This window comes from Petromyzon marinus, chromosome 76 (assembly GCF_048934315.1).
Source record: "Petromyzon marinus isolate PM22_M1 ecotype Great Lakes invasive population chromosome 76, UKy_Petmar_22M1.pri1.0, whole genome shotgun sequence".
Lineage (NCBI taxonomy): Eukaryota > Metazoa > Chordata > Hyperoartia > Petromyzontiformes > Petromyzontidae > Petromyzon > Petromyzon marinus.
Genome location: NC_133742.1, coordinates 2,180,815 through 2,208,529, shown reverse-complemented (window position 1 = coordinate 2,208,529; position 27,715 = coordinate 2,180,815). Strand labels below are relative to the sequence as shown.

The following is a 27,715-nucleotide window of genomic DNA, read 5'->3' as shown; positions in this document are numbered from 1 at the left end:
ACCCAGAGACTCGCACAAAGTCGCGCTGTGCGCGTCTCTCGGCGTGGCTCTGCGGGGCTGTGGCCACGCCGTCTCCCACCGGGGGGCGCTGTCGTCTTGCCGGCGACAAAGCGGCGACCTCGAGGACTCTCACCGAGCACCGTGAACTTGCATCGAGATCCAGAGCCTCGCAGTCCCGTAGCCAGCAGCACGCCCGGCCGCCTTTGTCTCCCCAGTGGCGACGTTTACACATCACACCAGCTACTCGTTTTAGGCTGAGTCTACCTAGGGGACAGGTTCATAGCACAATGCGCTCACCGGATTACACACAACACCTACAAGCGCATGTAATGATAGAGTTGTCAACGGTGTGTGCAGTCGGGAGTTGTCGGTCCTTTAAAGGGACATGGAATGTGGAATTCCCACCTCTGGCTGAGGGCGGCTCTGAGGGACGAGTTCCTCCCAGAGGTCGACAGAGACAGAGAGACAGACAGAGAGACAGAGAGACAGAGACAGACAGAGAGACAGACAGAGAGACATACAGAGAGACAGACAGAGAGACAGAGAGAGACTTTTGTGAGGAGTGACGAGGTGAGGAGGGCGAGTGGTGAGTGACGAGGTGAGGAGGGTGAGGAGTGAGTGACGAGGTGGGATGAGGGGAGCTTGAGCCCTTGGACAGAGAACGCAACAAGTTTGTGTCTTTATTTACATAATACACTCAGGTACAATGCGAGTCTTGCATCACAAAGCACGACTCTAAGCACGTCTTAACCACAGTGAATGTCACAACCAGAAGACTTGAGACCGGAGGAACCCGACGAGCTACGATCAGCACGGCCAGTCGGGGGCGCGACATCAACTCACAATGAACAACACGAACACAAGGGGCAGAATCGATACACAAAGACGCGACATTCGATGTTTAAAACATGACCCTTAATTTTTCTAAAACCAGTGTATGAATCTTTAACTTTATTTCATATCCGATTCTTTGGGTCTGTCGGTAAAGTCACGTAGATAGAAAAAATAAAAGTAAATAAAATAAAAACTGCGACGTTTCGATCACAACACAAGCGATCGTCATCAGGGAAAAAAATATACAGGGTGTTTCAAAAATATGGACCCAATTTCAAAGATATAGCGATTTAAAATCGGGTCCATCTTTTTAAACAACCTGTATGTCATATCACCGAGCAAAGTTTCATGTCAGACGTTCCCATCCCCCCCTCTGAAGCCTCTCACCCACCCACGCAGCCACTCACCCACTCATCCACCCACTCATCCACCCAGCCACTCACCCACTCACCCACTCATCCACCCACTCACCCATCCACTCACCCATCCACTCACCCATCCACTCACCCATCCACTCACCCATCCACTCATTAACCCAGCCACCCACTCACCCACTCACCCACCCACCCAAACACTCACCCACCCACCCAGCGACTCACCCACTCACCCAGCGACTCACCCACTCACCCATCCACTCACCCATCCACTTACCCACCCACTCACCCATCCACTTATTAACCCAGCCACCCACTCACCCACTCACCCATCCAGCCACTCACCCACCCACCCAGCCACTCACCCACTCACCCACCAGGGCCGTGCTATCCCATAGGCCAAAGGGTGCACTGTGCCTAGGTTCTACGATTTTTGTTTCAATAATTTCAAATGAAATCCGTTTATCTGCGGCACACTTCCGTACCCTCCCATCGAATGAGGGCACAGACTAAATCGTGAACCTGCCATCAGTAACGACATCTGTCCAGCGGCTGGACGAAGTAGCGACGCGTGAAGCGAGTGGAGTGACAGCGGTGGTCGTGACACGGGGCAGCAGTAGCAGCAGCATCTGTAGAGAGTTATCACTCAAAGTGCCTACGAAACTGCAGTGCCGAGGGCCTAACAAGAACTTGAATCCGGCCCTGCTCTCAACAAATCCACACCACAGGCAGAGACCTCACTGAGTGCGACCCACCGGTAGGATGCCTGGAGAGAAAATGTTTACTGGGGATAAAAATTAATCTAAAAATCTACAAAGCGCTTAACAGAATGAGAACGCAGCAGCAGCATTGGCCGAGGAAACGTTGCCGCCCACAAAGTCGCTCAGCCAATGAGAGCGACGCACGGGTGTCAGCCAATCAGGCCCCACCCATCCCCCCTCGCGATTCTACCATTATCACGATTGGTAATTACGATTTGAATAAATTAAGAATCGATTTGTTTAGCCAGGTGAGAGAGAGAGATCTCGCGAGATCGGGGTAGAGTCTCAGTCTCCGTTTAACACGTTGGCCATCGTGACCAATGTCATCCATAACACAGTTTTTTGGATTAGATCGCGTAAACATGTGTCGTTAAAGCCGCCACCAACCTTACTAACTGTGTTGGGTGGTGGCAGGTTTAACAACACATTTACCATCACGCGTTAACTCTGCGTCTCACACACAGCGCTCGCGTGTTCACCATCACACGAACTCACGACCTCCTGTATACCAGGAGAGGTAGTTAACATCTCCTAGCCACAGTGGCGCCCATTATCAAGTGCACCCCAGATAGACTCGGGGCCTGGTGGAGCAATTTCAGGATTGGGGTCACGTGGTTTTGTTCACGGACACTCTGAGAAATCCAGGATAGAGAGGTGATGGAGTTGGAGACACGCTAGAGATATCCGGTAGAAAGTTACGGTTGTCAAGGCAAGAGGTGGCAAAGGCACGGTCTAAGGTTTCAAGTAAAACTTGGAACCCGGAGCACACGGGCAATTTGTGTGTGCGACCCGCTCCACGTGCCAACCAATCAGAAGGGGCATCGAGCTGCCTGACCATTATTAAACGGCCACGGTCTCCAATACTTGTTGTCGTTTCTCTTCGTGTCCGTTCATCAGCGGCTGCCCTTTCACGTCCCTACGCACGTCCCCAGGCACGTCTTTACAGCCGCCGTCACTGTGGAAATAAAAACAAACAGCAGGTTTACCAACCACGCGGTGCCTGCACACAGCAACGCGTGGACGCGTCTCGCCGGGAACGAGCAGAGGGCCTCAATGGCGCTCACGCTTTAATATCGGTTCGAGTCGGCAAGACCAAGGGGCTGAACCCAGGAGCTCGGTGCTGGCTCAGCGTCCCCGGCACGGCCGCTGTGAACCGCTCAGGAAGAGACCCAGCGGTGCGTGAACGTGAAACCTCGTCAGTGACACCGAGTGGGAGGCCACCGAGAGAGCTCAGCCCGGCTGCCCACGTCCACGCTCATTCATCAGGGGCTGGGCTGGGCGGTCCGGGTGCCTGGGATGGAGGGGGGGGGGCACCTTCGTGAGTGGAGGCAGGGCCATGAACACCAACGGTGATTCTTCTTCTTCCTGACGAAGACGACGATGACGGGGATGACGACGATGATGATGATGACGATGATGATGATTATGGCGGAGATGACGACGACAGTCAGGACCCTGGCAGCCACCACCCCTCCCTTGTGCGAGGTCTCCTCTAGAGGGGTGAGGGTGACGTCACTCACGCCCCCACCGTGTGACCGTGGGGCTGCAGAGACACGGAGACAGAGAGGGGGGGGGCTCAGCGTGACCCCCACTCGCACCCAGCACCACAGCCCAACCCAGCGACTCAACACGGCTTCACGTGCAGCAGGGAGAGACCACTCACTCAACACGGCTTCACTTGCAGCAGGGAGAGACCACTCACTCAACACGGCTTCACGTGCAGCAGGGAGAGACCACTCACTCAACACGGCTTCACTTGCAGCAGGGAGAGACCATTCACTCAACACGGCTTCACGTGCCATACTCAAAGGCCCGATTCACGTGCATCACAGATTCCTGGCTGAGAATCACTCAGCTCTACAAATGCCCACTCCAGCCCTGCACCAGTTTTTCCATGACCCTTGACCTCCCGGCCTCAACCAGTTAGATCTCGTACACCGTTCAACGCAAGTTCCCCCATAATCGCTTCATCCGTTTGAACAACGTCGTGACGAACGGTGCTCATTTTATTTTCTTATATATTTTACTATCTGACAAATTATAAAACAAGAAACTAAATCATGAAAGTTGTAAAACGAACATGCATTATCCATTAAACGAGTGCTTTGCTGATTGTTAAGGAGTTAAAAATTAAACGACATCCTCATAGTGCGTGCATTATTCACTGCATAATTGACATCACGCATCAGCATTAGAGGACTCGTGGCAGGTGCATGATGAGTGAACTCTGGTCGAGAACACTTGAGTAGTCCTCGTCTTTATGCGTGCGAAAAGTAAAGCAAAGCAAATCACCAATATAATGAATGTGCATTATGAGACCTCCTTTGCCAGTAACAAGATATAGTAATAGGTTTTTACCCTTTTATCTGGCACTAAAACTGACACCTTTATACAAGGGATCATGTTTGCAATAACCACAACACAAGCAGTCAAAAATGCAAACAAAAAGAAACAACTCTGATAATGTATTGGCACCGTCCTTGAATGATTGGTCCACACCCGAGACGGCTTTTCTTAGAGCCCAGTCTCACACATTGGTGTTGGACCAGATGACGCCAAAAGGCATACAACTCAAAAACAGCGCACGATCAGAGTATTGACAGCTCAGGGTAAGCATTTACATTATGAGACCGCCTTTGCCAATAACAAGATAAAAGGGTAAAAACCTATTACTATAATGAATGTGAACAAGCTAATACGAGATAATCATGTTGCCAAAGTCAACTTGTTATCTAGTTGTGAAGAGTTTCATAGCGACATTGATGGCTGCATCAGCTCCAGCGCCACGCTCGGCTCTTGTTCACCTGCAGGCATCACGTTCAGCAGCACCTCCCCTTGCACCTCGGTGTTCTCCGCGTTACATCGGCGACAGTCGATGCGGCACAGAGCCACGGGGCCGAGGTTCTTGGGGAAGTTGGGGATGCCGATGGAGCAGTCTCCCGTCAGCACGTCTCCCACAGACTTCACGATACTCAAGTCATCTTTTTCATACCCCAGAAAATAGATCTGCAATGACACAAACCACAATGTGGAAGGTCAACCACAACGGCACACGATGCCCACGGTCACATCGTCCTGAATGCCCCTGGGCTCGTTGAATGTCGCTGGCTAAGCAGGCTTGATGAGCTCGGTTACCACCTAGATGGGAGACCTCCTGGGGACACCAAGCGCTGTAGGCTTCGGTTGCAAGGCGACAAGGGGATGGCAAAATATCAACGTTGAGTTTGCGTAGAGTGGTAAGAGTGGGTCTACCTGTGGACTTGAATCTGTGTAGAGTATTGCGTGTAATCCCCCTCGTGTTAAACACGAGTTGCATCACGTGCTCTGGTTTCCCTCCACATGAAGCCAAACTCTCATTAATGTACCGTCATTGGGCAAAGATCTCAGAGCAGTGCCTTCTTGAAATGGAGTTGTGCGACTAATTGGACATTTCTGGGTAATTAAAGGGCACCACATAATGTTATTATCTGTTACGTGTCGACGTAGATATCAAGTACAGAGATAATTATTCACGGTTTACATGAAATGCGGCCGTCACCTTCTTCATCTCTCTGCTCGTCACGTTCTCTGCGTAGTGTCTGGGCATCGTGAACCACAGGAGGACGATGTGGCTCAGGCTGGACGTCGATGGGGAGAAGGAGCAGGGAATAGTCACGTTCTCTCCCTCCCTCACAGACAGACTCTGCGGAAGAGTGATCTGGAGCATCGCAGCCAATGCCGCATCTACAGGGAGACCGGTCACACTCGTTACAGATACAGGGAATATCCCTCAGTTTATAATACAGGTTGTTTGGGTTAGAGCGCGTAAATATATGTGTCATTAAACTTGATACCACCCGACACAGCCAACTAGTAAGGGTTGTCACGTCAACAGAACGTGCCAATTCGTCACTAGTACAGCACACCGGTTGTGTGATGGAGAGCCAAGCCACAACATTTACAATCTGAGTACGACGTTTCGCCAGTAATTACAACGGGCATCATCAGGCGACAGCCAGATTTGTGGAGATATCCTCCTGTTTCTTTCCTTAAATAGAGTGGTAGCTGTGAAGACATCACTTGTGGGCAACTTCTTGCGTGAAGTGTGGGGGGGTGAATTAATGAATGTTTATAAATGACTATGGGTATCCATTGCCAGGTGGGTTATTTGCATGGTTCGGTTAACGAAATTTCTCCTTAAACGAAAGTGATAAATTATGAACTCTTTTCGATTTGGAAAATCAAATTTCCACGTGAAGGAAATTTCACCGGGGCCCGCACAGTGACGTCATCAAACAAAAAGCACGTGGGAAGCTGCATCACCCATCGGCGACAGCGTCACGCTACCTCCACAGTGCACAACAGCAACGTCTACACATCACCTTTACAAAGGGCTGATTATATATGCTTTAATTATTATTCAATCGTGTATAACCTGTATGTTTTTTCGTATTATTTAAGTGATATAGGTGATGCATATTTTTTAGTTTCGGAGTATATTTGGAATTAACGTCCGAAACACATCCATCATTTTTAGTATTAAATTGCAGTCAAGGGAAAAGCCATTCCGATTACTGAAATGTCGTTTAATCTACAGAGACATCGCTTACACTCGTTACGCCACTCTGCAAAGGTTCGTCCAGTGGTAACAGGGATCTTGAAAACGCCGTTAAACACAGTGGTGCTACACCATCTACATTTGTAATTGTGGAGAATACATCAATAAAACTACGACCTCAATGGAAGCTACGACACGGTGAGCTCCGCGTAGCATCAGCTGTCGGAGAGGAACTCCGCTCACCTGGTGAGTGAGCGCAGTGAAACGTCTCCCCCTCGACCAAATCTTAGGGCTGCCTCCCCCCCACCGTCAGTGCCCAGACTCAGAGCGACCGCTCGCGAGCCGAGTCTCAGCGGAGCGCGTGGCCCGGGAGCCACTGGCACGGCCAGGGCGGTGTCACAGGGGTCACATGACCCGTGACCTCATCGTCACGGTGGTTTATTAAAAACTAAAAAACTATTCTAATTAGCAGGTAAGGCCCACTGAGCTATGTAGCTCTTTTTTTACAAAAGTGACCTGGCCACAAATGACCGCTCAACGAAGTGGCTTGTGTCGTGCTGAAATTTACAGCAGCAAAATAATCGGAATGCACGTTGATTATAAATGTGGAGGATAAAACCAGAGGACCCGGAGACAAATCCACGTGACCACAGGCAGAGAGACACACAAACTCCAAAGATACAGCAGGCGCCAGGGTCGGAATCGAACCCACAACCTCCTGCGTTCCAGGCGAGGGAGGTAACAGTGAACTCTCACCTGGCTAACGAAAGGGCACCGTCCAATGTGTGCTGGGTGAGTGGCTCTGGGTGTGAACTCACCCAGAAGGGAGATGAACAGTGGGATGAGGACCAGCTTCATGGTCGGCTGTCTGCTGATGATCACAAGTGAGAATGAGTCATTAGTCCATCTCTCAGCTCACTCCAATGGTTCATGCTCCCTCACATTCACATCACTCCGCTTCTACATCTTTCCATTTGTGACGTCACTGACGAGATTCATCTTTTGGATTTAGTTATCCCAACTTTAATAACATAAACACACGCTTCATTTGAACATGCTGCATATACACTAAGGCTGAACGATTTGGGGAAAATATCTAATTGTGATTTTTCTGACAGATATTGTGATTTGATTTACGATAATGTTTTAAGTCAAGCGTCAGTTCAATATTCACTGTAAATAGATTTAAAACATGTGATGGAGCATTACCACATGATCCCATCAAAATATGAACTACAGTGGTACCCCGGAGATCGAACTTAATTCGTTCCAGAAGGCCATTCTAGCACCAATTTGTTTGAACACCGAATTAATTTTACCCATAAGAATTAATGTAAATTACATTAATTGGTTCCAGACACAAGAAATATCTCATTATAAAGCATTTTTACACGAAGTTTACAGTAATTACATGTGTAGGGGTGTTGCGGGAAGGAAACACACAGTTACATAGCGGTGGCCACAAACACGTCCGCTACAGCCACCAACCTGGGGGGGCTGCAGGGGGGATATTCGATCCCTCACAGCCCCGCCCCTCGGTGGTGAATTGGTATAAAAGGCAGGGAGCCAGAGAGCTCGGGGCAGAGTGTTGGGGTAAGCCACGAGCGAAGAACCAGTGAAGAAGGCCGGCTAGATAGATCCTGGGACTACCCTGACCGCTGCCCTTTTCAGGGCCGGCAGGGTAAGCCAGTGGTGCGGCCCAGAACCTCAGAGCCGGAGCCTTTTTAAGGGTCGGTCTGTCTGGTTTGGTGCCGTGACCTGTGCTTGACCAGGGCCAGGTCAGATAGCCTCCAGTAGAGCCTGTAGCGGAGGAACTGGGAACATAGTGGTTAGGCTGATTAGCTAGAGGGTGTCCCAGTGTGTATACGGGTGAAGGGGCCGTTACCCCTTCTCAGTGTAACCCTGCCAAGCTGTAATAAATAGTGCTGCCTCTACTTCATCGTCTCTGTCCTCTGTGAACCCACTACACATGCATAAAATCATACAAAAAAACAAGAAACACAATAAATAAATGGAATAAATATGTGGAATAAATGAAATAAATGGACATTGAACTTCACTTTACCTGTAGTAAGGGGAGTTGATGGCTTGAGTGAAAGGTGGTGAGGAGGAGGAGGTGGTGGTGTTATTGTTTGGAAGTGCAGTCCCTTTCCATAATAACGTCGGGTAACTGCCCTTCTGGTGTTCTTTCTCTTTTGTGCCTCTTGTCTGCCACTAACTGTGAGTCACTTGAGCTCTTTCTGACTAAAAACTTATCTAAAGAGGTTTGTTTCTGCCTTTCATACGGTAAAACCGTTGTCTGGGCAAGCGTCATGCACGCTGGGCCATACGCGTCTCAGCCGTACAGGTTCTTTCAAGTCGCGATTGCCCGTTCGACCTCCGAATTTCGTTCGGTTTCGGGGCAAAAAATGTTCGGAAATATCGTTCGAACACCGATTTGTTCGAGTTCTGGTGCGTTCGATCTACTGCTGTCCCTCCCGGCCATATCTAGTGCCACACCCAACTCTACCACTGGCAACTGTGATTATTTCTCGTCCGTACTTGATGCTCCATTTGCCACAATACCTGCTAGTGAAACAGCTTATAGCCACTTCTACACTCCATCATTGTATCCTTTTAAACCCTATCTCTGTCCCATTACTTTACCAGCACTCCTTCCTAACTTCATTCTGCTCTTAAAAACGTTGCCATCTGTGAGCTGCTGCTATTCGACCAAGGTTCGCCACTCTTCATCTTTTCACAGAAAATACCTGTGCAAACTATTAATTCTACTTTTTTTTATTTCTGGGAGGTATTGAGCCTCACCCTGGCCCAAAGTTAAAGAACTCATATAATTCTATAGATTTTTCTGGCAGAAAAAGTGTTGGTGTTCTACACAGAGCATTTAAATACGGTGTTTTTTTCTGGATGTTTCTGTTGAGCATAGTCACTTTAAGATGTTTCTTGTTCATGTTTTTGTTTGTTGCGGGTGCACCCGAGTCAAGAACCGCATGGCACACAGGGCTCTATACCTAACACGCGGCTGCCCGCTACCGGTCCAGCAACAGGCGGGCACCCCACCAAAACTTTGCTGACCACGCGACTGCCGTGTATCCGTAGCTGGGGGGGGGATTGGTAGAAAATAGTCCAGACCCATGTGTGTGTGTTGCGTGTGATAGTGCTCTGTGTGTGAGTGCTGTGTGATAGTGCTGTGTGTGTGTGCTGTGTGCGTGCTGTGTGTGTGTGTTGCGTGTGATAGTGCTCTGTGTGTGCTGTGTGTGTTGCGTGTGATAGTGCTGTGTGTGTGAGTGCTGTGTGTGTTGCGTGTGTGTGTTGCATGTGATAGTTCTGTGTGTGTGAGTGCTGTGTGTGTGTGTGTTGCGTGTGATAGTGCTCTGTGTGTGAGTGCTGTGTGATAGTGCTGTGTGTGTGTGTGCTGTGTGTGTGTGCTGTGTGTGTGTTGCGTGTGATAGTGCTGTGTGTGAGTGCTGTGTGATAGTGCTGTGTGTGTGTGCTGTGTGTGTGTGTGCTGTGCGTGTGATAGTGCTCTGTGTGTGTGTGCAGTGTGTGTTGCGTGTCATAGTGCTGTGTGTGTGAGTGCTGTGTGTGTGAGTGCTGTGTGTGTGTTGCGTGTGATAGTGCCCTGTGTGTGCTGTGTGTGTTGCGTGTGAAAGTTCTGCGTGTGTTGCGTGTGTGTGTTGCGTGTGATAGTGCTCTGTGTGTGAGTGCTGTGTGTGTTGCGTGTGATAGTGCTCTGTGTGTGAGTGCTATGTATGTGTGCTGTGTGTGTGATAGTGCTGCGTGTGTGATAGTGCTGTGTGTGTGATAGTGCTGTGTGTGTGCTGTGTATGTGTGCTGTGTGTGTGTTGCGTGTGATAGTGCTCTGTGTGTGAGTGCTATGTATGTGTGCTGTGTGTGTGATAGTGCTGTGTGTGATAGTGCTGTGTGTGTGATAGTGCTGTGTGTGTGTGCTGTGTATGTGTGCTGTGTGTGTGTTGCGTGTGATAGTGCTGTATGTGTGCTGTGTGTGTGATAGTGCTGTGTGTGTGATGTGTATGTGTGCTGTGTGTGTGATAGTGCTGTGTGTGTGCTGTGTGTGTGATAGTGCTGTGTGTGTGTGCTGTGTATGTGTGCTGTGTGTGTGTGTTGCGTGTGATAGTGCTGTGTGTGATAGTGCTGTGTGATAGTGCTGTGTGTGATAGTGCTCTGTGTGTGTGCTGTGTGTGTGTGTTGCGTGTGATAGTGCTGTGTGTGTGTGCTGTGTGTGTGGGTTGCGTGTGATAGTGCTGTGTGTGTGATAGTTCGGTGTGTGTGATAGTGCTGTGTGTGTGTGTTGCGTGTGATAGTGTTGCGTGTGATAGTGCTGTGTGTGTGTGCTGTGTGTGTTTCGTGTGATAGTGCTGTGTGTGTGAGTGTTGTGTGTTGCATGTGATAGTGCTGCGTGTGTGAGTGCTGTGTGTGTGTGCTGTGTGTGTGTGCTGTGTGTGTGTGCTGTATGTGTGTGCGATAGTGCTGTGTGATAGTGCTGTGTGTGTGTTGCGTGTGATAGTGCTGTGTGTGTGAGTGCTGTGTGTGTGAGTGCTGTGTGTGTGAGTGCTGTGTGTGTGTGCTATGTATGTGAGTGCTGTGTGTGTGTGTGCTGTGTGTGTGTTGCGTGTGATAGTGCTGTGTATGTGAGTGTTGTGTGTGTGCTGTGTGTGTGTGCTATGTATGTGTGCTGTGTGTGTGTGCTGTGTGTGTGTGCTGTGTATGTGTGCTGTGTGTGTGAGTGCTGTGTGTGTGTGCTGTGTGTGTGCTATGTATGTGTGCTGTGTGTGCGAGTGCTGTGTGTGTGAGTGCTGCGTGTGTATGCTATGTATGTGTGCTGTGTGTGTGTTGCGTGTGATGGTGCTCTGTGTGTGAGTGCTATGTGTGTGTGCTGTGTGTGTGTGCTGTGTGTGTGTGCTATGTATGTGTGCTGTATGTGTGTTGCGTGTGATAGTGCTGTGTGTGTGAGTGCTGTGTGTGTGTATGTGCTGTGTGTGTGTGCTATGTATGTGTGCTGTGTGTGTGTGCTGTGTGTGTGCGCTGTGTGTGTGTGCTATGTATGTGTGCTGTGTGTGTGATAGTGCTGTGTGTGTGCTGTGTATGTGTGCTGTGTGTGTGATAGTGCTGTGTGTGTGCTGTGTGTGTGATAGTGCTGTGTGTGTGTGCTGTGTATGTGTGCTGTGTGTGTGTGTTGCGTGTGATAGTGCTGTGTGTGATAGTGCTGTGTGATAGTGCTGTGTGTGATAGTGCTCTGTGTGTGTGCTGTGTGTGTGTGTTGCGTGTGATAGTGTTGCGTGTGATAGTGCTGTGTGTGTGATAGTGCTGTGTGTGTGAGTGTTGTGTGTTGCGTGTGATAGTGCTGTGTGTGTGAGTGCTGTGTGTGTGAGTGCTGTGTGTGTGTGTGCTGTGTGTGTGTGCTGTATGTGTGTGCTGTGTGATAGTGCTGTGTGATAGTGCTGTGTGTGTGTTGCGTGTGATAGTGCTGTGTGTGTGAGTCCTGTGTGTGTGAGTGCTGTGTGTGTGAGTGCTGTGTGTGTGTGCTATGTATGTGTGCTGTGTGTGAGTGCTGTGTGTGTGTGCTGTGTGTTGCGTGTGATAGTGCTGTGTATGTGAGTGTTGTGTGTGTGCTGTGTGTGTGTGCTATGTATGTGTGCTATGTGTGTGTGTGCTGTGTGTGTGTGCATGTGTGCTGTGTGTGTGAGTGCTGTGTGTGCTGTGTGTGTGCTATGTATGTGTGCTGTGTGTGCGAGTGCTGCGTGTGTATGCTATGTATGTGTGCTGTGTGTGTGTTGCGTGTGATGGTGCTCTGTGTGTGAGTGCTATGTGTGTGTGCTGTGTGTGTGTGCTGTGTGTGTGTGCTATGTATGTGTGCTGTATGTGTGTTGCGTGTGATAGTGCTGTGTGTGTGAGTGCTGTGTGTGAGTGCTGTGTGTGTGTGTGCTGTGTGTGTGTCCTATGTATGTGTGCTGTGTGTGTGTGCTGTGTGTGTGCGCTGTGTGTGTGTGCTATGTATGTGTGCTGTGTGTGTGAATGCTGTGTGTGTACTGTGTGTGCGTGCTGTGTGTGTGCTATGTATGTGTGCTGTGTGTGTGTGATAGTGCTGTGTGTGTACTGTGTGTGTGCTGTGTGTGTGTGCTATGTATGTGTGCTGTGTGTGTGTTGCGTGTGATGGTGCTCTGTGTGTGAGTGCTGTGTGTGAGTGCTGTGTGTGAGTGCTGTGTGTGTGAGTGCTGTGTGTGTTGCGTGTGATAGTGCTGTGTGTGAGTGCTATGTGTGTGCTGTGTGTGTGTTGCGTGTGATAGTGCTGTGTGTGTGATAGTTCTGTGTGTGTGTGCTGTGTGTGTGATAGTGCTGTGTGTCTGTGCTGTGTGTGTGTGCTGTGTGTGTGGGCTGTGTGTGTGCTGTGTGTGTGTTGCGTGTGATAGTTATGTGTGTATGAGTGCTGTGTGTGTGTGCTGTGTGTGCTGTGTGTGTGTTGCGTGTGATAGTGCTGTGTGTGTGAGTGCTGTGTGTGTGTGCTGTGTGTGATAGTGCTCTGTGTGTGAGTGCTGTGTGTGTGTGTTGCGTGTGATAGTCCTAAAGTTTCGCCTAAGCTTGTTAAATGATCGAAGAAAATGTTTAGTTTCCAAGCGTTTACCCACGACATTGGTAAAGCTAATTTGGATATAGCGAGCAGAATTTCTCTTCTTGATACAGCTTGGACATTTTTCAGGAACCAATTCCATCAAATACTTGACAAACATGCTCCTTTAACGAAATTTAAAAAAATACCATCCACCTTGGTTTAACCCACAAATTGAAGCGCAGATATGAAGCTCGGTGGTTAACAAAGGAAGAACGATCTTGAGACCGACCGGTTACAGATATAATGTTGCATAATCGCTCCCTGAGATTGATGCGTAATGCAACAATTGCATACATTACATCATGGAATTCACATGGTAATCCAAAGGTCTTCTGGAAAACCATGACAACTATTGAGCACATCTTGATTTAAAGCTTTCGTGACTGCAGTAATTCATATTCTTTGGTTGTTATTTGTTTTACTCCCCTGCCGCGCCTCACCGCACGTCCCTGCATCTCTCGCTCCACTCACCACCAGCGCTTAAAGTAGGACAGGGTAAGCCGGCATGCATTCCGCTGACGGAACAAGCAGTCGGTGTGAGCAGCAATCGAACACAAACACCAGTTCAAAATGCGTTTGTATACGTACGTTATTCATGTTGTTACGGATAATTTAATCATCGATGCATGGGGACATTACGGGGTTGTTTTCACACTCCCTGTGCCCAGTTCACGCGCAGTCCGTGTGCAGGTTGAGTAAAGGTTCTGATTTTAAGTACTCACCACAACCTGTCCGGTGTCTCGTCTCTACTCTTGTCCCGCGTCTCTGTCTCCCTTGTCCCGTGTCTCCCGTCCCGTCTCTCTCTCGAGTCTCGAGTGAATTGTCCCCCTCCCACGCCCGCTCAGCAGCAGTCCGCAGTCCGCCTCCCGCACGAGGCCCACAGCCGCCCTCCGCGCGTGCGCCCGGACGAGTGGCGACGCGAGCCGGGGGCAGCGCCACGCGCCCTGGACAGCCGGCGAGGGCACGTGACGAGTTGGGCGAGGCAACGGGCTTCACCCCCCCCCCCCGCCATTGGCCTGTGCACGAAGCAAGCTCCGCCCATCGCAAGCCCCGCATCCCCATTTGTCCCCGCAAACAACAAGCGTGCTCTGCCTGTGTGGGCGGACACCCTCCGTGTGTTTTGCCCTTTAAAGTCTCGCTTCCGGAACCCACCCCAACAATTTGTTAACACCTCCACAACCCGCACGGCCTCCACTATCCCCACAACCCGCACGGCCTCCACTATCCCCACAACCCCCACGGTCTCCACTATCCCTACAACCCCCACGGCCCCCACGATCCCTACAACCCCCACGATCCCTACAACCCCCACGGTCTCCACTATCCCCACAACCCCCACGGCCCCCACTATCCCTACAACCCCCACGGCCCCCACGATCCCTACAACCCCCACGGTCTCCACTATCCCCACAACCCCCTCGGCCCCCACTATCCCCACAACCCCCACGGTCTCCACTATCCCCACAACCCCCACGGCCCCCACTATCCCTACAACCCCCACGGTCTCCACTATCCCCACAACCCCCACGGCCCCCACTATCCCCACAACCCCCACGGTCTCCACTATCCCCACAACCCCCACGGCCCCCACTATCCCTACAACCCCCACGGCCCCCACTATCCCTACAACCCCCACGGTCTCCACTATCCCAACCCCCACGGCCCCCACTATCCCTACAACCCCCACGGCCCCCACTATCCCTACAACCCCCACGGCCCCCACTATCCCTACAACCCCCACTGCCCCCACCCGCTGACAAGGGGCGGCTTAACCGGGCCTCGTGTCGACCCCAGCGCTGCACCGCGACTCCTCTGGTGTTGGAGTCGTCCACGGCGTGGTTGTGTTTGGTGATCATCATCGTCACTGCAGATGGCACCGTGCTGTTTCTGGGCGCGTCTCGAGACGCCGGACAGTGCCGTGGATGGGGGAGACGTCCCCTGGGTCCCTTCAGCAAGCCGCAGTTACCGGCGTGGTGAAGTATGGTCAAACTTCACCCCCCACACAGAGGCGAGGTTGTGAGTGGTGGGGGTACCCACACTCTACCCCACCAACCCAACACCACCACACACACACAGGCCTGGTTGTGAGTGGTGGGGGTACCCACACTCTACCCCTACACCCCAGCACCACCACACACACACAGAGGCGTGGTTGTGAGTGGTGGGGGTACCCACACTCTACCCCTACACCCCAGCACCACCACACACACAGAGGCGTGGTTGTGAGTGGTGGAGGTACCCACACTCTACCCCTACACCCCAGCACCACCACGCACACAGAGGCGAGGTTGTGAGTGGTGGGGGTACCCACACTCTACCCCTACACCCCAGCACCACCACACACACACAGGCCTGGTTGTGAGTGGTGGGGGTACCCACACTCTACCCCTACACCCCAGCACCACCACACACACACAGGCCTGGTTGTGAGTGCTGGGGGTACCCACACTCTACCCCTACACCCCAGCACCACCACACACACACAGAGGCGTGGTTGTGAGTGGTGGAGGTACCCACACTCTACCCCTACACCCCAGCACCACCACACACAGAGGCGTGGTTGTGAGTGGTGGAGGTACCCACACTCTACCCCTACACCCCAGCACCACCACACACACAGAGGCGTGGTTGTGAGTGGTGGAGGTACCCACACTCTACCCCTACACCCCAGCACCACCACACAGAGGCCTGGTTGTGAGTGGTGGGGGTACCCACACTCTACCCCTACACCCCAGCACCACCACACACACACAGAGGCGTGGTTGTGAGTGGTGGGGGTACCCACACTCTACCCCTACACCCCAGCACCACCACACACACACAGAGGCGTGGTTGTGAGTGGTGGGGGTACCCACACTCTACCCCTACACCCCAGCACCACCACGCACACAGAGGCGAGGTTGTGAGTGGTGGGGGTACCCACACTCTACCCCTACACCCCAGCACCACCACACACACAGAGGCGTGGTTGTGAGTGGTGGAGGTACCCACACTCTACCCCTACACCCCAGCACCACCACACACACACAGGCCTGGTTGTGAGTGGTGGCGGTACCCACACTCTACCCCTACACCCCAGCACCACCACACACACGCAGGCCTGGTTGTGAGTGGTGGGGGTACCCACACTCTACCCCTACACCCCAGCACCACCACACACACAGAGGCCTGGTTGTGAGTGGTGGGGGTACCCACACTCTGCCCCTACACCCCAGCACCACCACACACACACAGGCCTGGTTGTGAGTGGTGGGGGTACCCACACTCTACCCCTACACCCCAGCACCACCCCACACACAGAGGCGTGGTTGTGAGTGCTGGGGGTACCCACACTCTACCCCTACACCCCAGCACCACCACACACACAGAGGCCTGGTTGTGAGTGGTGGGGGTACCCACACTCTACCCCTACACCCCAGCACCACCACACACACACAGGCCTGGTTGTGAGTGGTGGGGGTACCCACACTCTACCCCTACACCCCAGCACCACCACACACACACAGGCCTGGTTGTGAGTGGTGGGGGTACCCACACTCTGCCCCTACACCCCAGCACCACCACACACACAGAGGCGTGGTTGTGAGTGGTGGGGGTACCCACACTCTACCCCTACACCCCAGCACCACCACACACACACAGGCCTGGTTGTGAGTGCTGGGGGTACCCACACTCTACCCCTACACCCCAGCAGCAGGAGGGGGAGGGGCGAGTTGCAGGGCTGCGAGTGGTGACGTCACGCGCCGCGTGTTGGGTGCACGCGGCGCGTAGGGGCTCAGCCGTGGTCTATCCGCTGCTGGATGAAGGCCCCCTCCCAGCCTTCGCCATCTTCCCTCGGGCCCCGCGATGCCACAACGCCGCCTCGCCGCTGCACGCGAGCGGAATCCACCGCTCCGTCTCCACGGCGAACGTCTCCCGGGCGCGTTCCGCTGCTCCCTCCCGTGGCTGCCACTCCACGGTTCGTGTCCACTGCCGGCCACGCCTCGCCACCCCTCCCCTCGCGAGACAAGCCCCGCCCACTTCGTTCAGCCCCGCCTACTCTCAAAGCCCCGCCCCCCTATAGAAGCACCTGTATCCCGCGTGAACCCGCCAACTCTCCGTGTCCCCGGCGCTGTTCGCTACCCGCACTATTTTCCCCGCCGTGTGTCCGTGCGCGCCGCCTCCGTGTTCGGTTCGAGTCCTCCGGGCGGATGTTGACTTCTTGTCGCGGCCGTCTCGCTGGGTACGGGGGGCGGGGTCGCTTTAACCGAGGAGTTGGGAGAGGGAGAGGCACGGACTACTTCGTCTGCAGCGCTCGTGTCGCCGCGGAGGCCGCTTCACTCGGCACCGCGCCCGTGAAGGCGGGAAACCGGCTGTGGTGCGCGTGACGGAGACACGGGGGGAGACGGGGAGAGACGAAGACACGGGGGGAGTGAGACGGAGACACGGGGGGAGACGGGGGGAGACGGAGACACGGGGGGAGTGAGACGGAGACACGGGGGGAGACGGGGAGAGACGGAGACACGGGGGGAGTGAGACGGAGACACGGGGGGAGACGGAGACACGGGGGGAGTGAGACAGATGCACGGCTTGGGAATTGAAAGACACGGGGAGAGAGATACAGGCACAGCGAGACAGCACACAGAGACACGGAGAGACGCAGGGAAGGAAAGACAGAGACACGGGGAGACTCGGAGGGAGACGCAGGGTGAGGGAGACGAACCACAGCAGCAGGAGGAGCAGCACCAACAACCACCACCAACAACCACCAGCACCACCCACCAGCACCACCACCAACAACCACCACCCACCAGCACCACCACCAACAACCACCAGCACCACCAACAACCACCACCCACCAGCACCACCACCAACAACCACCAGCACCACCAACAACCACCAGCACCACCCACCACCAGCACCACCAACAACCACCAGCACCACCACCAACAACCACCAGCACCACCACCACCCACCAGCACCACCAACAACCACCAGCACCAACCATCCAGCACCACCACCAACCACCAGCACCACCCACCAGCACCACCAACAACCACCACCCACCAGCACCACCACCCACCAGCACCACCACCAACAACCAGCACCACCAACCACCACCAGCACCACCACCAACAACCACCAGTACCACCCACCAGCACCACCACCAACAACCACCAGCACCACCACCCACCAGCACCACCAACAACCACCAGCACCACCACCAACCATCCAGCACCACCACCAACCACCAGCACCACCCACCAGCACCACCAACAACCACCACCCACCAGCACCACCACCAACAACCACCACCAACAACCACCAGCACCACCAACCACCACTAGCACCACCACCAACAACCACCAGCACCACCACCAACAACCACCAGCACCACCACCACCCACCAGCACCACCAACAACCACCAGCACCACCCACCAGCACCACCGCCAACAATCCAGCACCACCAACAACCACCAGCACCACCACCAACAACCACCAGCACCACCACCAACAACCACCAGCACCACCAACCACCACCAGCACCACCAACAACCACCAGCACCACCCACCAGCACCACCACCAACATCCACCAGCCACCACCAACCACCACCAGCACCACCCACCAGCACCATCCACCAGCACCACCAACAACCACCAGCACCACCAACAACCACCACCAGCACCACCAACCACCACCAGCACCACCCACCACCACCAGCACCACCCACCAGCACCACCAACAACCACCAGCACCACCAACAACCACCAGCACCACCAACAACCACCACCAGCACCACCCACCAGCACCACCAACAACCACCAGCACCACCCACCACCAGCACCACCAACAACCACCAGCACCACCAACAACCACCAGCACCACCAACAACCACCAGCACCACCAACAACCACCAGCACCACCCACCACCAGCACCACCACCACGGTGCCCTTCGGGCTGCTACGTGGCGAGCAGCAGAAGGCGACACGGCACAATCCCATTGTGAAGAAGAATCCCATTGTTGTACTGCGCTTCTATGCCCCCGCGGCTACCAACACGCACCACGAGGAGGGGTCTCAAAAATGGGATTTTGCATAGCCCCCCACCCCCACGTTGTAACGGGGGGCTGAGCCCCCGGTGGGCTGGGGGGACCCTGCGGGGCTGAGCCCCCGGTGGGCTGGGGGGACCCTGGTGGGCTGGGGGGACCCTGCGGGGCTGAGCCCCTGGTGGGCTGGGGGGACCCTGGTGGGCTGGGGGGACCCTGCGGGGCTGGGGGGTCCCTGGTGGGCTGGGGGGACCCTGCGGGCTGAGCCCCTGGTGGGCTGGGGGGACCCTGCGGGGCTGAGCCCCCGGTGGGCTGGGGGGACTCTGGTGGGCTGGGGGGACCCTGCACCACTCTCGCCTGGAACTTTTCTCAGCGGCCAGGGAGTAACGACCTGCTGGGAGCCCTCGTGGGCTTGAGCCCAGCGAAGGGCACTGTGGAACAAGATGCGATGATTGACAGACAAGACTCGGTGTTTTATGTTAAATAAATATATATTTATTGCCTTATTGGGTCTGAAACGATAACCATATCCCGAAATAAAGGGACAAGTCTTTTACACCAATTTTTTTTCGTCGCAAATATTGTAAATCAGTTATTCTCTACACCAATGCTTTTTAAATAGCCAATGTTTGCAAGATACAGATTTCATAAAACAATATTTACAACCATAAATACAAAATATGGACCTTAAAGACAAATAGTTCCCAATACTAAATATGTAATACATGAGGCGTCTAAACCAATGGCTTACTGTCACTAAAAATATGGGTCTTTTACAAGTGGTTCCCACCCTTTCTAGACCCACGTTCACTGCCAACCCTCTACACGTGAGGAAGAACTTGCAGTAACAAAAGAATGACTTTGTGAGTGACATCGTGGTGCCTTCAACCGCTCTGCAGAGCAATTGTTGTACGGTGCTTTTTTCAGGAATATTTTGCTGGTTTTTTTTCCATGGGTTTTCTGTTTGCACAGTCACATAGTCACTTTAAGATGTTTTCTTGTTCGTGTTTTTTTGTTTGTTGTGGTTGCACCCGATTCAAGAGCCGAGTGGCTCACAGGGCTATACCAAAATAAATAAACTGAAACTGAATTCCCATGGCCTTGTGGATTGTCATGGACTGCGATCCAGAGGTCAGGAACCACTCTTCTCTATCCATACTTCCCAACCGTAAATAGTTTACAGTTTATTTTTTTAACAGTTTTTTTTTAGAATTGCCCTGTGAGCTAAGAAACTCTTGAATCGGGTTTCATCAACAAAACAGAAACACTGTAAAATTGTAAACATAACGTTTGTAACAGGTCGCATAAAAATAAAATAAACTGTACATTAAGATTCAAGAAACATATTGCAAGATAGTCCATCTAGTGTGAGGAATAACATTCGATCAAATATTGCAAAACGAGGAATAGAAACGCCTTTGGTAAAATAGTTTTCCTGTGCAAACAACAAATTCGAAGTAACACGAGTAATAACAATCACAATGACATTGCATACATTACAACAGCACAATACTCATATACAGAATAAAAAATAAACACAGCATTGGTCAGCGAGACCGTTTACCAGTAGTAAATATACAATGTACATATATATTACTTTGTGGCAAGTTTAAGGCAGGTACAAGAATAATTCGTGACAAAACGTGTCGAACATTCCCAGTGCAGGAACCCTTTGAGTCATCGACTCGTGCATTGCGTTTACGACGCCCACACAGATTCTGGTCCCTTCAACCACACACAAGTCAGACTGCACCACAACCACTCCACTACGACCCCTTCCTCTCGCTCACACTTGTACACACACACAACTCGCACATTAACTCAGGTTCACACACAGACACACAATGCTGACACATTCAGTAGAGCAGGAAGGGGGTGCAGGAAATGTCATGGAGAGAAGGAAGACAGCGGTGGTGCAGCCCAGGTGAGGAGAGACACAGACAGAGAGAAAGTCGGGAACTTCTGGAGCCTGGACGTAAGCAGGGGGAGTCTACGGTGAGAGCGGCGGAGCGCTATGGAGTTGAGAATTCACGAATCACAGATTTGTGACACTCCCCTGAACCCACTGGGCTATGAAGTGGCCAGGAATAGGCAGTGGGGCAAGTGGGACTGACTCCCATCTGCGTGAACTTTTGAAGGTAACTCCAGTTAACTCCCACGTGTATAATCTACAATTGTACAGGCATTGAGTGGTTGACTGAAGGTTTTGACAGAAGGCCTTGGTTGCTGGAGTGGAGAACACGTGGTGGTGGGGAGTGCAGGGGGTCCCTGATGTTCATTGTCTCTCTCTACACACAACCCTGCCTTGTTTCGCACTCACGTCGCAGACATGTTGAGGAACGCAACGTAACATTTCCCCGCACGCACACAAACACACACGTATATATACACACGTTGTTATGTCGTTTGAACTCCGTTTAGCCGAGCCAAGTCACACACATTGTGGTGGGTGCAGAGCGGTTAGCACGTGGCGGTTAGCGCTACACTACGAGCCCGGCGACCCGACTGCGATTCCCGCTCACGGCCAACACCGGCGACGATTATCGATTCTGAATAATCGATTTCAACTTGGCTCAGCTGAGCTCACTTCTGAGGTGGGGGCAGTGTAGAGGTACTGTACAACTCACACATGCGCTGCCACCTTCAGTGCCATCGTGATCTCTGGCGTGCGTAGCTACGAGTGTTCGTTGTAATCGACGCAACCCTTCAACACAACTCATCCACTCCTCAAGGTAAGATCGTTAACAATGTAGGTTAAGGTAACATCTTTTAAAAAAAAAATGCTGTTCAAGATTTAGTCCTTTTTTCCACAAAAAAATGTTTCTGCTCGAGGCCTTTGCTTACAAATGTCCCATTTTTTTTTCTGTTAAGAAAAGAAAAACTCTTTAAAGTGCAGAGGGCTGCTTCGAAATGCTACTAAAGCTGGTTTTCAATAAAGTGTTTGATAAGTTTAAATGCTGTTTAACAGTTCTTTAACGCAGAATTGGTTATAAATGTGTGTTCATTGTGTTGTAAAGTTATGTACACAGAGTATGTAGTTGTCTGTACATGTAAAGTACGTATTTTGGTTTCTAGGTATGAAACAACACATTTCTATAAGGTACGGTCCCTATCCCTACCTCATTCCATTGTTTCTTATGGGAGACACTGCCTCACTTTGCATCACATTGGCAATGTTTACACTCTTACGGTCCCCATCTCCCCCCCCCCCCTCATTAACACGGAGTAGTATTACTATAAGGTAAAAGTCCCCGCTATACATCGTTCCGTTATAAGTCGCAACTTTTCGATCCTTAACCCCAACGTATATTGGGGACGCCCTGAAGAGAGAAAGGAGAGGTGGTGGAGAGTCTATGGAGGATCGTGTAGGTGGAGAGTGCGATGTCTCAGTCGATTGGGCACCGGGTTGGGAGCCAGTGGGAGAATCTTGAGGATTGTCTGTGATGAGGTTTCATTTACAGAAGCTGTGAGTTGAGGCAGCAGCAGGATTTTGGATCGTGTGGAATTTAGCGGTGAGGGATTTGAAGTGGGCAAAGAGGAGTGTGGAGAGTCACAGAGAGGGAGAGAGATGGTCAGAGCACGGTCTGTAAACAATCAGCTCATGAAGCACAGGCAGTCAGCACTGCACTCACACATGGCACTGTGGGTAAGAGCGGCTCCACGTGCCGGCCAGGGTGGTCACGGGGGAGCCCACGGAAGATTTCTTCAAACGGCGTCCGTGCCTTTGTCTCCGTTGTCCCCCTTAGCGTCCATTCATCATCAGTGGATGCCCATTCTCCTTCACATTCACCATCGTCAGTGGATGCCCATTCTCCTTCACGTTCACCATCATCAGTGGATGCCCATTCTCCTTCACATTCACCATCGTCAGTGGATGCCCATTCTCCTTCACGTTCACCTCCATCAGTGGATGCCCATTCTCCTTCACATTCACCATCAGTGGATGCCCATTCTCCTTCACATTCACCATCGTCAGTGGATGCCCATTCTCCTTCACGTTCACCATCATCAGTGGATGCCCATTCTCCTTCACATTCACCATCATCAGTGGATGCCCATTCTCCTTCACATTCACCATCAGTGGATGCCCATTCTCCTTCACATTCACCATCATCAGTGGATGCCCATTCTCCTTCACATTCACCATCGTCAGTGGATGCCCATTCTCCTTCACGTTCACCTCCATCAGTGGATGCCCATTCTCCTTCACATTCACCATCAGTGGATGCCCATTCTCCTTCACATTCACCATCATCAGTGGATGCCCATTCTCCTTCACATTCACCATCAGTGGATGCCCATTCTCCTTCACATTCACCATCATCAGTGGATGCCCATTCTCCTTCACATTCACCATCAGTGGATGCCCATCCTGCACATCACAGTCCACGTCTGCTTGCCCATCGCCACTGAGGAACAAAATCACGAGTTTACAAACCGCACGGTGCCTGCACCCAGCAACACCTGGACACAGTTCACGGGGAATCACCCCCCAGGTGCTCAGTGGTGCCGACTGAGCGCCTCTGAGAACCCAGCCCAGCTTCCTGTGTTTACGTTCAATCGTGCGGAGCTGGGCTGGGGGGATACTGGGCTAGGGGGGGTGGAGGCACCTGTGTGAGCGGGAGGAGCTCCAAGACGACCAAGGGTGCATCTTGATGAAGAAGATGACAGCCGCAGACGCCAGGATCACGCCCGCCACCACCATCAACACCGTCACCACCGTCTCCCACCAGGTGTGGACACGTGGTGTGGGCGAGGTCTCCCCGCGTGATCGTGCAGCTGCAGAAACACGGACGGCGGTGTCAAGAACCAAAGACTGAGAGAGAGTGGGGGGCTCAATGAGACCCCCACTCTCACCCAGCACCACTCAGCGACTCAGCACGGCTTCACTTGCAGCAGGGAGAGACCACTCACTCAACACGGCTTCACGTGCAGCAGGGAGAGACCACTCGCTCAACACGGCTTCACGTGCAGCAGGGAGAGACCACTCACTCAACACGGCTTCACGTGCAGCAGGGAGAGACCACTCACTCAACACGGCTTCACGTGCAGCAGAGAGAGACCACTCACTCAACACGGCTTCATGTGCAGCAGGGAGAGACCACTCACTCAACACGGCTTCACTTGCAGCAGGGAGAGACCACTCACTCAACACGGCTTCACGTGCAACAGGGAGAGACCACTCACTCAACACGGCTTCACGTACAGCAGGGAGAGACCACTCACTCAACACGGCTTCACATGCAGCAGGAAGAGACCACTCACTCAACAAGGCTTCACATGCAGCAGGGATAGACCACTCACTCAACACGGCTTCACGTGCAGCAGGGAGAGACCACTCACTTAACACGGCTTCACGTGCAGCAGGGAGAGACCACTCACTCAACACGGCTTCACGTGCAGCAGGGAGAGACCACTCACTCAACACGGCTTCACGTGCAGCAGAGAGATTCTCTCTCCAGCTCTGCACCCTCCACCCTGTGATCTGTGACCCTTGACCTTCCACCCACCACCGTCTGCACGAGCGACGGTGGTGGGTCACAGCGCCACCGTGTGGCGAGCGCGACGCTCCCCTCTCATTCACCTGCAGCCGTCACGTTCAGCTTCACCTCTCGTTCCACCTTCCAGTTGTCCTTCCCACAGCTGATACAAATGACATCGCAATTGAACACGGGGCTGAGGGTCCTGGAGACGTTGAGGAGCCTGAGGGAGCAGTCCCCCTTTTCCTTGTCTCCCGCAAACTCAGCTCTTCCAAGCCAGAGATTCCCGATAAGTGAGTCGTAGATCTGGAATGGCACAAAACACAAATTGGAGCATGAACCACAATCCTACTACGATCAAATCACAATGAACCTGAACTAATTGGATCTTGATAGCCAAGCAGGGTTGAGCTTACTTAATACTTTGACTGGGGATGCCAAGGGTTGTAGGCTTGGGCTGCAAGATGGCCAGGACATTGTGATACAGCCATGGATTTGATTTGTAGATAATGTTAAAGAGTGCTTCTATCTATGGATTGAGTCTGTGTAGAGCTTTGCCCATCATCCCCATGTGTGGTGGGGTTTCTCTGGGTTATCCGGTTTCATCTCAACATGATTCAAAACCCTCACGAACTCAAATGGCAAGACCCTTCTCATTAATAGGGTCTTGCGACTTGGTGCGACATTCCTGGGTGATTAAGCGACTCTTTTATTATTCTGGAACGAAACAAACCCCTAAATAACATTGCATTACTCTCAATTACTGAGTTGAATATTCAGGGTTGACGTGGTAGGAGGTTCTCACATTGATGATATCATCTGTGCATGCTTACTATGTAGCCTGTGGGCATCGTGAGCCACGTGATGTAGAGGCCACTCGAGACAGTCGACGGCGAGGAGAATGAGCAGGGAAGAGTCACACTCTCTCCCTCCATCACATCCACGCTCTCCGGTAGGGAGAGCTGTAGCATCACAGCAGACATCACAGCTACACAGGGAGAGAGAGAGAGAGAGACCGGGCACTCTCATGAGAGATGTCTCCACAGAGAGAGATCAACAATATCCTATCACTGTATAGACAATACAGATGTCTAGATAGGGACTGGTTACTGTTGTTAAAGTGCTCACCACAGGTTTACTCAGCAAGGGCAGGGCCAGAGGGGGTCTAGATGCAGACGTTACACACAGAGTGGCACTGTAACATTCACGTTCACACTGACCAAGTGTCGGTGAATAACAAAACGAGCTCACTGAAGAGCAGTGACCTAAAATTTGCTCCATTCAGCATCAGCTGTTTGAGAGGAAGACCGCTCACCTGGTGAGTGAGCGCCACTGCCTCCCTCACCGTCAGTGGTCACGAGGGCGGCGTGCGGGACGAGTCTCAGCGCGGCCACGGGAGGCACCGACGCTCACGGCTACACGGGGGCCCTGGCACTGGGACCCCATCGCCATGACGTCATCGTGACGACGATTCACACTGGACTCTCAGCTGCTTCAACATCGCTTCTTTTCCACTGCACACCTGAGCCATGCTGGGACTGTGCTAAGCCAGCCCGGTGCGGCATCAGGAGCGGGCCAGGTTGTTTTTCAACGGCAGAAGCCGAGTCGTGTCGCTGATGTCACACGCAATGAACGAGTCGAGATGCATGTTTAATGATCATCATGAATTCTGCATCTGGCCCTGCTTGGCCCTGGGCGAGTGTCGGATGTCCTGCGAGGCCGGCGCGGTTTGGTTTGGGCTCAGCGCTGCAATCTTCAGGGGGAAACCACCAGGACAGTGAGGGACCTACACTGGCACGGCTTGGCTGTGTCAGTGGGAAACAAGCAGGACCGTGAGGGCCCTGGGCTGGCACGGCTCGGGTGTGTCAGTGGGAAAGGGGTCTGAAGGAGACCGCCCCAGGTGTGCTGAGTGAGTGCTTCTCGGTGTGAACTCACACAGGAGGGAGATGAACGCCGCTGCGACCAGGAGCCACTTCATGGTGCCTCCGTCTCCTGATGAACACGGAAGAGAGTGGTTCATCGCATCTCTCGTTCCACTCACCACCAGCGGTTACAGTGGGGCACGGCGAGGCAGAATGCATTCTGCCGAGGGAACAGACAGGCGGTGTGACAGAGCAGAATTGCTTGGGGAAAGCGTGAGGCGACTTGTGAACCGCGGGGCTGAGTTATGTGGCACGAGAGAGACCCGGTCACAGTAAAATCCACAGGCGAGCCGAGCACAGTGAGGCACCCATCCCGCATTGAGCGATAGGAGGAAGTCTGTGGCCACACAATGGCGTAGTGGTTTCGTTATCATTGTTGTGATCACAGTGTGGTTTGTGTTAACGTCTCCCTACACGCAGCACTGTGGAGGGAGACGTTCGCTTGGTCCATTCAGCTACCCACACTGACCGGCGTGGTGAAGTATGGTCAAACTTCACCCTCCCCCCCACTACCTGTGTGTGAGAGACACACAGAGACAACACGTAGACAGAGAGACACACAGAGATAACACGTAGACAGAGACACACACAGAGACAACACGGAGACAGAGTGAGAGGCACACAGAGTGATAGACACACGGACACACAGAGTGATATACACACAGAGACACACAGAGTGATATACACACAGAGTGATACACACACAGAGACATACAGAGTGATATACACACAGAGACACACACAGTGATACACACAGAGACACAGAGTGATATACACAGAGTGATATACACACAGAGACACAGAGTGAGAGACACACACAGAGTGAGACACACAGAGTGATACACACACAGAGACACACAGAGACACACACACAGTGATACACACAGAGACACACAGAGTGATATACACACAGAGTGATATACACACAGAGACACACAGAGTGATATACACACAGAGACACGTAGACCACGAGTGTAACAGTCACAGGCTGAGACTTTCACACAGAGAGACGCCTCGACACGAGGAGTCGATGAACCAAATGGAACCACGAGATTCGCGATGGGGACACAGGGACGCAGTCTCCGTGAGCAGGGCGAGAGAGACGACCTCACCTCCTCTCAGCTGTGATGCTGCTGATGCTGGGAGG

General features: G+C 52.6%; 3 protein-coding genes across 3 annotated transcripts in view; 1 reads left to right on the top strand and 2 right to left on the bottom strand.

The window, feature by feature from the left end:
• LOC116957543 (uncharacterized) overlaps positions 1-27,715 on the top strand; it is a 186,384-nt gene that overhangs the window by 99,860 nt on the left and 58,809 nt on the right. The window lies entirely within an intron of this gene.
• On the bottom strand, positions 661-27,715 carry LOC142905355 (uncharacterized). Its single transcript, XM_076056507.1, has 6 exons — positions 27,681-27,715; positions 7,325-7,377; positions 5,508-5,692; positions 4,774-4,975; positions 3,284-3,512; positions 661-2,924 (listed from the first exon to the last, which is right to left on the bottom strand). Exons 2-6 carry the CDS (start codon positions 7,362-7,364, stop codon positions 2,810-2,812), a joined length of 771 nt encoding a protein of 256 aa, XP_075912622.1. The 5' UTR covers positions 7,365-7,377; positions 27,681-27,715; the 3' UTR covers positions 661-2,809.
• LOC116957539 (uncharacterized) lies at positions 19,641-27,049 on the bottom strand. Its single transcript, XM_076056505.1, has 5 exons — positions 26,582-27,049; positions 25,480-25,634; positions 24,751-24,952; positions 23,777-23,945; positions 19,641-23,575 (listed from the first exon to the last, which is right to left on the bottom strand). The coding sequence occupies exons 1-5, from the start codon at positions 26,664-26,666 to the stop codon at positions 22,909-22,911; spliced, it is 1,278 nt and encodes a 425-aa protein (XP_075912620.1). The 5' UTR covers positions 26,667-27,049; the 3' UTR covers positions 19,641-22,908.